The 11,245-nt window shown below is 41.4% G+C and overlaps 2 protein-coding genes across 3 annotated transcripts; both read right to left on the bottom strand.

The window, feature by feature from the left end:
* Positions 1 to 228: 228 nt before the first annotated feature.
* On the bottom strand, positions 229 to 6,532 carry LOC109474579 (isocitrate dehydrogenase [NADP] cytoplasmic-like). Of its 2 annotated transcripts, none has more exons than XM_019774911.1 (9): positions 6,415 to 6,532; positions 4,536 to 4,801; positions 3,849 to 4,016; positions 3,617 to 3,722; positions 3,100 to 3,278; positions 2,447 to 2,597; positions 2,125 to 2,265; positions 1,754 to 1,916; positions 229 to 1,545 (listed from the first exon to the last, which is right to left on the bottom strand). In XM_019774911.1, the coding sequence occupies exons 2-9, from the start codon at positions 4,776 to 4,778 to the stop codon at positions 1,461 to 1,463; spliced, it is 1,236 nt and encodes a 411-aa protein (XP_019630470.1). In that variant the 5' UTR covers positions 4,779 to 4,801; positions 6,415 to 6,532; the 3' UTR covers positions 229 to 1,460. The 2 variants fall into 2 exon arrangements, with proteins under 2 accessions (XP_019630470.1, XP_019630471.1); XM_019774912.1 differs by having other exon boundaries at positions 4,536 to 4,804; positions 6,450 to 6,523.
* A 539-nt stretch (positions 6,533 to 7,071) lies between these two features.
* On the bottom strand, positions 7,072 to 11,047 carry LOC109474582 (GTP-binding protein 10-like). Its single transcript, XM_019774914.1, has 10 exons — positions 10,902 to 11,047; positions 10,286 to 10,479; positions 9,823 to 9,914; positions 9,295 to 9,439; positions 8,992 to 9,065; positions 8,775 to 8,827; positions 8,564 to 8,671; positions 8,183 to 8,260; positions 7,740 to 7,863; positions 7,072 to 7,492 (listed from the first exon to the last, which is right to left on the bottom strand). Exons 1-10 carry the CDS (start codon positions 10,944 to 10,946, stop codon positions 7,254 to 7,256), a joined length of 1,152 nt encoding a protein of 383 aa, XP_019630473.1. The 5' UTR covers positions 10,947 to 11,047; the 3' UTR covers positions 7,072 to 7,253.
* Between the last annotated feature and the right edge of the window lie 198 nt (positions 11,048 to 11,245).

The raw sequence follows: 11,245 nt of genomic DNA on the forward strand, positions 1-11,245 counted from the left end.
CATGTATAAACTATGTAAACCAAAGATATCCAAATTGTCAACTACATGTGAAACTATTTAAAGTACTAGAAACAATGTTACATGGCAAGAATTTATAAGTATTCCAACAATTGACTGGGCTATCATATCCACTCTTTAATACTGATCACGAGCTTTTGCTTAAGGTGACTGTTAAATACATTGTAACTTGTGATTGAATAAATTACTAGTACATGATTGCACTTTTTGAAAAGACAACTATATTACACTCTTGGTACACTGCACATGTGGGAAGACTCCAGTTAACGATATGTTAGATTCAAGTATATAGAGATAATGATTGCAATTATACTATTTACTTTAAACACCTCAGCTGTTTATAATTGTCAGTGGTTCAGTAAACAAGCTACATGTACTCAAGAACAACAAAGCAGCAAAAAGATTCTTAATGTAAAGTCTAAAAACTAGAGTTGTACTTCTCAGAATCTATATAGATTCAAGTTGGTTCTTATAATACTTAACTACACATGTAGCCTGCTTAGATATTCACCTTCATGTAACTTCAAAATATAGATACCATAGAAAAGATAGAGTGTCCAATGTGGATTTGTTACAGTTAATTTCTTACATTGTATGTGTAACACCCTAACTTGGCACATTTTGCTCCAAGACTATGACCTTTTGCTTTCTACTTGCTATATTTTTACCTTGACTTGTCTGAGAACCAACTAGAGGAACTGGTGTTTCCTTAAGTAACACTTAAGTATAGTATCATCATGCTTCACCTGTTTTAAATCTTCATAGTCGCACATGATTTGCTGTCTGACCTAGAACTTTACAGTATCAACATGTTGCATAAATGTTTCTATTGTATTTAAGGATTTATCATGACCATGATTTTAACCCCTCATATCTTAAGTGTCATGGCATTTCCAGAAATACATAAATTTCCAAGTGTGCTTTACTTCCATAGATGCTGTGACCCTTTTGAACAAGTCCTAAACATGAGGTAGAACAACCATCCTGGACTGCAGTAAGATGTTTAAATAGTAAAAAAGTTTCACCACCGTGAAAAACAAAACAGTAGTAGAGTTTCAGACATCCCCAAAGGACTCTATGAAATGTGAAAAATAGAATTTCTGTCTTATGTTTAAAATAATTCTGACCAAGATATAGTCAAGCTCTTGTACAGTCAGACCCAACCGTTTGCATTTTGAAACCTGTCGGTAGTAATCTGGAATGAAGAAAATGGTCAGTATAATCAGGATCAATGGGGAAAATACTGTAAAGGACCACAAAAAGTGGCCGAGTATTAATTTGCAGACTCGAAGGTGGTTTGACTGTACACATGTATCAATAGCCAGGTGGTCCTTATACATAGGTGAACTAGTACAGATTTGACTGTATATCAATGGCCAGGTGGTCCTTAAACAGAGTTTGAGTGTATTTTGTGATCAAAGTTTAGCGGTTCTTCCCCCAAGTCATTTGGCAGAGAGCTTCTTTTGTAGATTCTCAGCCAGAGCATCCAGGAACTCAAAGGTGTTGAGATAGTCCTCACGTGTCACACTGGGGAGAGAGAGGAACAAAAGTTTAAATAAAGGCTTACACATATACTCACTGCACTTTTGTTTACTTAATCAGACTTAAAAATAATAAGAAATACGTAAATAAGCGAACATAAATGATACATGTCATAGTGCAAGGGAGGCTGAAAGCTTTTGTTTATTATATATAGACACCCCTTTCAACAACTTACAACAATTGTGCTACTCACTTGGGTAGACCCTTGATACAGATGGCCAAGTCTTTGGTCATCTTCCCTCCCTCGATGGTCTCGATACACGTCTCCTCCAGGCGGGTGGCAAACGTTCTCAGCTCCTCATTCCCGTCCAGCTTGGCGCGGTGGAGAAGGCCTCGGGTCCACGCAAAAATGGAGGCTGGGGAGACACGAGTTTAACATTAAGTGCCAGGCAGTGTGTAAATGTGAGCTGTGGTATGGGAAACTGAAAAACTCCTTTCCATTGTACATTTTACAAGCTATTCAAGCTACATCAGTATCTTATTGGCATCTAATGCAATTTCAGGGCAGCATTACAAAAAAATATTGTAGATTAGGTGCTTTAAACTTTGATTCAGAGCCTTTACCGATGGGGTTGGTGGATGTTTCCTTGCCCTGTTGGTGCATCCTGTAGTGTCGTGTTACGGTGCCGTGAGCAGCTTCAGACTCTACTGTCTTTCCATCAGGACATATCAGTACGCTGGTCATCATCCCCAGGGAACCATAACCTGGCGGACAAACACGGTTTCGAAATTGAAAAGCTCTTTTACTTAGCCCTGTACTAATGGCCAAGTCCTTAAAGAATAGTCTTTCAGAATGTCCTTGATCAAACTATAAAAAGAAAAACACATTTTACACTATTCCTTACTGTTCTGAAAAGTTAACTTTTAAGGTACAGTGAAATCTTACCTTGTGCTACAGAGTCAGACTGCACGTCACCGTCGTAGTTCTTACAGGCCCAGACAAACCCGCCCTCAGACTTCATGGCGTACGCCACCATGTCGTCTATCAGCCGGTGTTCGTACCAGATTCCTGCCTCCTCAAACTTCGCCTTGTACTTCTGAAGAATGGAGAGAACAATGCGTACCTTCAGTTTCATTTCCTAGTATAATATGTGCAGTGTTGTTAGATCATGATGGCAAGCTCATTGAAATCCGTGGCATACACTGAGCAGGAGGCTGGGCGGGAGAGCACACTGTTAGTGACTAAGAGATAGCAGGGAGCCATGACCGTCTGAACCCCAGGCTAGGCTACAAGGTAGTCTGGGTGCAAGATTGTCACTAGGGTCAGTATACACTATCCTGGGTATATCCTGGTTAGTGTATGTCTGCTCCCACAGTCACTACCAAATACCAATGTAGCGACTGTGGGAGCGAACATAACCAGGGTGGTACCCAGGCTAAATATACAGTGCTTAAGAGCCAACATGCCACCCAGGGTCTTACTGGGGGCTTGCCTGTGTACTGGCCCTGAGAACAGTCTCAGGCATCCAGCCATCTAACCTTCATCAACATATTCTCCAAGAGTTATTTCTATTCTACTGCTGTCACAGTAACCCTGACCTGGTCGTAGATCTCCTGGAAGATGTCCTTGAACCTTCCGTCGTACTTCTTCAGGATGGTGTTCTTGGTGGACATGTAGAGCGGCCAGCTCTTCTGTAGGGCAAAGGTCATGCAGCTGTGGGCGAAGTCCCTGATGGAGGCGTCCGTGTTGTACATGCCCAGAGCCACCCCTCCCCCGTCTGAGGAAAAATGGAATCGCTCGATTACTGTGAGTGTTCCGGCACTTTAAATGACAGCCTGATTAAATCATTTTATGGTTGCTGCCTGCCAAACATCCAGCTGCCCCCCAAAAAAGACGCAGATGACAGGGTTTGCATTACACAGACTATTGAAATGATCATGTTTTTTGTTGTTGTTGTTGTTTTCTTCAAACATGTTTTAAACTTGATCATGGTTGTTTTATTTTTGTGGTGACCTCTCCACAGTGAATTCATCACACCACTGTGCTACACAATTGTTGTGGACATTGAGCACTCAGGGGAAACACAAATCTGTAAGACAAGGTGCATTAGTTCACCTTTGAAGTCGAAAACTGTGTACTTCTGTGCCTCTCCTCCGTTCTCAGATGTGAAGGTGATCTCCAGTTTCCCTGCTCCTGGTACCACAAAGTCTGTGGCCTTGTACTGGAAAAAAGAAGAAGAAGGGACAAAATAAGAAATCACAGGCAAATAGCAGAAAATCTTTAATTAGCACACGCAGAAACCATCATAAGATGAGGTACTTCTTAGCTTCCCATGTTATGTTCTTACCTGATCTCCAAAAGCGTGACGTCCAATCACAATGGGTTTTGTCCAGCCAGTGACCAATCGGGGAATGTTCTTACAGATGATGGCCTCACGGAACACTGTTCCGCCCAGGATGTTACGGATCGTGCCATTGGGCGATTTCCACATCTTCTTCAGGTTGAACTCCTCTACCTGGAGAGAGGGATGGATTGAAGGAAGAAAAGATTAGGATAAGTCCACACCGGTTTACTTTCTTACTTCAGATCCCACCGATGCAAGTTAGAACATAAACACATCCAAGTCAACGAGGTGGAAAGAAATGTTAAGCGCCTTTTGCTCTTTTGTAGTTTAAAAGGCTTTCCTTCTGAATCGCATTTTTGACAGCATGGAGAGACTTTCAAAACACTTTTAGCAGCAATTTAAATCACTAAAGTGGCTAGAACAGCAGAACTTCAATCAGTGAATTGAAAAGACCTCTTGAACCATCACACTGGCAAAAGTGGAAGTACTCCACTCAATCTTTGTATGCCCTTTTGCCTGTAAAGCTTTGTAATGTTCCGTCAAACCTCTTTCCTTCTAGCCTGATTGTCAGCCTTGGCTGTTGGCGGGGACCGGATCTTGGGGAGCGGATGAAAGCTAACAAGGCTGACACTCGGGCTACTTTCCTTCAAAACCACCTAAGAAAACATAGACTATAATAATTCTACTGACTCTTTTTTCATCTGGAGTGATGGTGGCACACTTCACCCCCACGCTGTACTTCTTGATGGCGTTGGCGCAGTCTATGGTGATCTGGTCGTCTGTACGATCCCGTTCCTCGATGGACAGGTCGAAGGTGTGCAGCTCCACATCCAGGAACGGGAAGATCAGCTTCTCCTTGATCAGTTCCCAGATGACCCGGGTCATCTCGTCACCTTTGACCTCCACAACTGGTCCGACATTGATCTTACCCATGATGCTACTGTTTTAAAAGTCAGCTGCAGTGAAAAAGGGAACATGACATTATGAATACAAAGTCAAAGACTGACATTTTTGTGTCAGACAGTGATGGAATAATGTCAAACACATACATGTAACTAACAGTTACATGCACAAGTACATGTATAAGTAACCTTACATTATTTTGAAAGATGAAAAATAAATAAGAAAAACTATCTTGTGGCCTATACACATGTTTATATATATGATTAAGATACATTGTATCGATAAAAACGATATCAAAATAACACAAAAAAGCACTTTAAACTTTAAGTAGAGTATGCCATGTACTATTACTACTACTACTGACTACATTTTGTGAACAACACAGTTATGATTATACAATTATCATAAGGAATTGCAGTGATAGGGAAAAATACCATATCTTTTCATTCTACAATTCTAAAGAGCAAATTTCGAAGGGAAACATTCTGCTCCAGCAACGCAATGGCGTTTAAAGCCAAGAACAAAATCCCACCGAACTCAAACCAAGCCTACTCTGCCAAAACAAACACAGCCTCAGGTAATGTTTGACTTTTAAAATCACATTACGCAATATTAGAACAGACGTCACAATGCGCAACGTCACGGCGTTACCTAGGTGACGGGAGGCGTGTAGGGGGAGTGATATGGGCGGGGTCATGTGATGTTGACGTTTCAATAGGTGACTTGCAAAATGGCCTATAAGCTATTGTCTCAGAGGCTTCCTTTTTTCTAGGAAAATCGCTTTGCGTGAACTTCGTTTTCTTTTCAGGTTTGCAAAGTCAATTAGATGTCGTTTGCGTATGCAATGGAGTATGAAACAGCGTCTGTTGTTTTTACAGCAAAGCTTTACCGCAGATAATTCCCTTGGAAACGCTAATTTACACATTCAAATCTGGTGCAGTAATTTACCGTAAGATAATTACCGTAGAAACACACAGACTCTGGTGGAAACATAACGTTGTGCCAAGTAGGTTTAAACCTCCTTGGTTACAACATTGAAATTAGGTGAAGTGAATTTTCGCTACGAAAATACGTAAATGTAAATTAATACGTGGCAACATCGAGAGCAGAGATTTTTTTTATGACGAATGGATGCCGGACAGATACAGAAATGACCTGTGAAATATTCATTTAGTATCAGCACGAATAAACAATCGTACTCAGTAGGCGTGTCATAAATATTACACCTCTACGTCACAAGCGATTCGAGCAATTTACATATCATTTCATACATCTGCGTCCTTTGTGTGAATTCTTTGTAGCGAAGTGCGGGGAAAGCAAGTTAAAAAGTCAAAATGGGGGCTTCTGTTTATTTTGTATTACCGTATTTTTCGATATCTAAGATCACTAACTTATAACGTTATATCTGGCCAGTCGGATCGGTATTATACAGGAAAAAAACAAGATTCATATCATCATGTCAGCTATGGTGACGAGGCAGTTTATACGAGTTCAGACAAATTTTACGCCAACCAGGCTTGAATGGGCGGCGCCTGGGGCGGTACACAGGATCGGAAAAATACAACTGTCAATCTCATCAAAAACGGCCTTTAAATTGGCATTTCAGACTCCAACCTCAACCGTATGTTACAACCAGTATATCTTACCAATATACTTCTCCACATACCTGTAAAATGGTAGTTACCGGTATATATCAGTATATATCTGTGCCGGCCGGTGTACGTCCGTCCTTCGCGGTCTGGGAGCGGAAATGGGGACGATCCCTAGCAGACGCCGAAAGTCATTCAGTTGGGGCGTGACGTCAAATCAGCTGATCGGGGTCGTTGACCTTTGACCTACTGATGACCAGATTTGCAGAAAAAAGTGTGGTTGCCCTTTATGCCTTTCATGTTCGTGAAAGGCGTCTGAAAACGTTTCCAAAACGCTCAATTTCGTTTATGAGTCAGTGTACATATTAAATGTGATTGAATGGGAAAAGGCTTGTTGGAAGGATACATGTGAGAAAAGGGAGAGAGGGGTGCTAATATTTCAATGACAGAAACCCCTTCATTTGCATGTAAACCACAAATAGTATACAAACAAAAAAGAAAAAAAATAGTATATGTTAAACATAATGTCACTTCAACATCCTGAATTACTAGTATGTGCATCCTTGGTCCTACCAAGTTATAAAATCTAGACTGCTGTGACCACTTCTACCCTCTACCAAGGATGTTGCTCTTCAACCGCCTTGCTTCGATATACAAAACTTGGGCAAAGGCATTATGGTAAGGGACCAATATGCTTTTATTTACATATAAATGGTATTAGACTGTTACGCTGCTCATAGTTTGTCTTATTTTTCCATACACGTATACGATATCTCAAGACAAAGTGATTTTGAATCAAATAGTTTATGCAGTGACTGCACATGTTACATGTACTGTTGTGGCCACACTTACAAAACAGAGAACATGGCTGACAATGAATCTTGTAGTGAGTCTGATTGAACTGTTTGTCCATGATTCAGATGACATCAGCTGTCCTGTCTGTTGTTTTTCCATAGGATGCCTCCTTCTGTAGTCTCTGCATCGCCTGCTGTTTCAGTTCATTCTGTTCTTCATCAAACCTCTCATCCAGTATTTCTCTGACTTTGTCTTTCAGTTTGTTCAGTCCTTGTTTTTCTTTGGCAGAGATCTGGAAGATGTCTTCAAATTGCACTTGTCTTCTTGGCCTCATGTCTTTGGGGAGCTCAGTCACTGAATCTGGAAAAGGAGGGGGAGGTTAGTGTACTACATGTTTGTCCCAAGTAGTAAAATGTGCACAAAACAGTCATTCACTAATAAAATACAATAAATACAACAAATTTTTGATAAAAATTTGGTCAGTAGAACTTGTCCTACGGGCCCTTTAGTTTCTGTCTTCAACTGTTGCTAATTCTTACTCTAAAATGTCTGGGAATTTGAACCCATGGAATAAATTGTATAAATCTTATAAGGAAACACAACAGACCTTCAAAGTGTTCAAGTTTATACAGCAGTTCTTCTGCCCTGTCCCCTGCACCTGTCATGTCCATTTTGTTAATGGCCAACACAGCAGGCTTGTCCACAAGGTCGCTCTTGTACAATTCCAACTCCTGTTAGTAAAGAGATAAAACAATCCTTGAGATCTTCTTTGTACTCTTATTACAGATAACACATTGCCCATTACCCATAACCCTCTGAGACACTACTTTCTGCTAATTGAGTGGCAAAGAATTGATGTTAGGTGAAAAAATTGGGATGAATGAAAACAATTCACACTGGCTGATTCAGGGAGTGATTGCTGAGGCACATTTTTAAAAGGCCATGGAAGGGGAGGGTTGAGTTACACCTTTAAAATACCTTGCCCTAGACACAATATATTAACAGCTCACTGCCCCTACATCAAAAAGGCTTTGGAAACTTTTTACCCACCTTCATGAGCAGGGCCACAGTTTGGAAGGCCGTCCGGTGAGGGTGCTTCATGGACAACACAAACCCATGGACATCAACCTGGAGGGAAAAACACAACACAGATGGTTACCACAGTTCGTAAAATGTGAATTTTGATGAACTGAGCTCAGACAAGTAGTACAATGTACTTTCATTTATTTTCATCGGATTTGAGGGTAGAAGGGAAAAGGATGAGGCATTGTTCTAAGTTTGTGATTGAAATGATTTTGTAACACTGTAGTGATATACTGGAAACAACTACTTGTGGTGTCATGAATTTGCAAAAACGCAAAAATAAAACATCATGAACATGTCAAGATGCGTTCAACAGTACATCACAGCAGCGCCCCCTATGGTCCTCACCATGAACAGCAGCAGCTTGGTCCTCTCCACATGCCTGAGGAAGTGATGTCCCATCCCCACATTGTTATGGGCGCCCTCTATCAGACCTGGCAGATCTGCAAGGGAAACCTGAGGAGGGAATTTTAACCACAAATGTAACATCAATTATAATCTAATACCTGTAAATAATTTTAGCAGACTGGCAAAAGTCCATAACGATGAGGTCTCTCACCCTTCTCAGATCCTTGTATTGAACGATGCCGATCTGGGGCCTCATGGTCGTGACTGGAGAAAAGTGGATACCGACAATCTCATGTTATGAGGAAAACAAACAAATACATTGTACATGCATCTTACAAGAGGTGGGATCAAACTGAAGAGAGGTTTAAAAACATTTTGGCATGATATTGAAGATACAGAAGAGTTGACTCGAAAGAGGTGAAACATACACGGGTAATCTGCAATCTTGGGGTCAGCTGAGGACACTGCCTTAAGCAGGGTGGACTTGCCAGCATTGGGGAACCTGAAAACAACATCAAAAGTTGAAAACATGTGTGCAATAAAATGTAAAAGCTGTATACAAAAAAAAAAAACTACCATACTCTTTCCCAAATGCTAATTTTAAAGTTGTTGGTATGACTCTGCCTGAGATTGAACTCACTACCTACTGAACACTCTATTCACTTGGCCATTGTACTAGTCAATGGTAGCTTAAAGTACAGAGTACAAAGACAGTACATGGATTTCCGTACCCCACCAGTCCTACATCAGAGATGAGTTTGAGCTCCATGGTCACACTGCGGATCTGTCCCTTCTTGGGGAGGAAGTCTGACCAGTGAGCCCCGCCCTGGCCGCCTTTAGCCACCACCGCCTGGTCACCAGGCTGGTTCAGGTTAGCTGGGAACATACAGGAATCAGCAAAACATAACAGGAACAGAAACACAAAAACTACATGTGTCTAACTTTCAGGGAGTCCCAAAACACGTATGAACAACTACTAAGAATGAATAAAGAGACTCTTTTTACACAACCATGTGTAATTCAGCCGACATTTTAGTCTGTCATCTTCCTCAGGGCTATTCTGCCTGGTTCAAATTGTACAGCACTAGATACGTTTCCAAATGTATCCCAACTACATAGACTTCAGGAAATATCAAAACAAAACTGCCCCAAAATAGACAACTCAAGGGGTTTATACATAAAATCTGATCTATCACAACTGTCTAAGACAACCATCCTGGTGTTTATTCATGGAGAAAGTAAGCCAGTTCTACCCTTACCGATAACCTGTTTAGTGTCGGTGAGTACAGTAATACCCGTCGGCACCTCCACTGTTAGGTTAGGCCCCCTGTCTCCCTGGATGGCTCGTCTCCTACAACAAGAAAGATCACTGCTGGCTTGGGTGTATACGAGATGTGAATTAATAAGTGGCAACTTGGTCTTGTGGTTAGGGTTGTTGGCTCAGAATCTGAATAATCAAAGGTTTTGGAGATACCAATCCCTGGCAGCAGGCTGTGTTGTATGTGCCCTTGGGAAAGGCACTTTACACCTATTTCCTCACTCAACTCAGGGGAAAATGTGTACCTAGTTTTAAGAGAACCAGTCGACACCTCAAGCACATTAAAGATCCCACCACACTTATGAAAAAGGTAACGTTATATACGTAGGGGTCCTTTCTGATGTGAGTGGTTCATTCTGACCCTTTCACTAGCTAACTCAACTCCTCATACCACCTCAACTTACGTAGCGTTGGCACCAACCCCAGCGATGAACCTCTTGTTCGGGGTCCTGTCAATGACCTGTTTTAAGGTCAGGTCGTCCTTGGCGACGAAGACAACGTGCCCTCCGTCGCCGCCCCTGCCGTTGTACTTGGGAAGCCCCATCCCTCCGCTGCCCCCGCGGACGTACACACGCAGCTTGTCCACAAACCCTCGCTTCTGTTATGAGAGAGAAAAAAAATGAAGAAAAATAATGATTATTGAAGCAAAAAAATGATTTGCAGAAAATATACTTAAAAGTCTTCAAGCTTGGGAATGCATCTGTGTGGGTTGAATTATTTCTGAAGCAGGATTTTAGCTACTACTGTGATTTGCAAAAAGGTTGCACTTTAAGTTAACGTTAAATGAAATTTTCAGCTGTCAGCACTGGCCAGTCGTCTTATATAGAATGGTGTCTGCATAAGAACATTGTGCATTCTAATACTGGGTAGTTCAGTGGTTGATTGTGTCATCAAAACAGCATGCTAAAGGACGTACATGTGTAGCACATGTATAAATTGTAGTAAATATAAGCCCCCCTCCCCCATAATTTTATTCACACGGGCACACAGAGCCCTGCTTGTCCAAAGAACCGTACCTACCCGTGCTCCGGGGGCGCGCTGGAGTATCCTCGTCAGGAACACCATGTCTACCTCCGCATCGCCTCTTACCTGTTCTTCAAAACTGTAAAAATCACACAAAAACAACACGATGTCGCTCGATTTTTTTTATTTCATGGGCGCCGCCATCTTGGTTACCCAGAAATCTTAGCGCCTGTAGGCCAGTACAAGTCAACTACATGTACATGTACTTTGTTATTAATAACGTAGGGACTGTGGTGTTACTGTACTTTGAACAAGATTAAAATCAACATGGTGATTTGACACCTCATTGCTTTGGAGAAATGGATAGGTAGACAATATTCAAACCCACAACAAAATCTGGT

The sequence above is a fragment of the Branchiostoma belcheri genome, unplaced genomic scaffold (genome assembly GCF_001625305.1).
Source record: "Branchiostoma belcheri isolate BF01 breed outbred unplaced genomic scaffold, Haploidv18h27 scaffold31, whole genome shotgun sequence".
NCBI classification, from domain to species: Eukaryota; Metazoa; Chordata; class Leptocardii; order Amphioxiformes; family Branchiostomatidae; genus Branchiostoma; species Branchiostoma belcheri.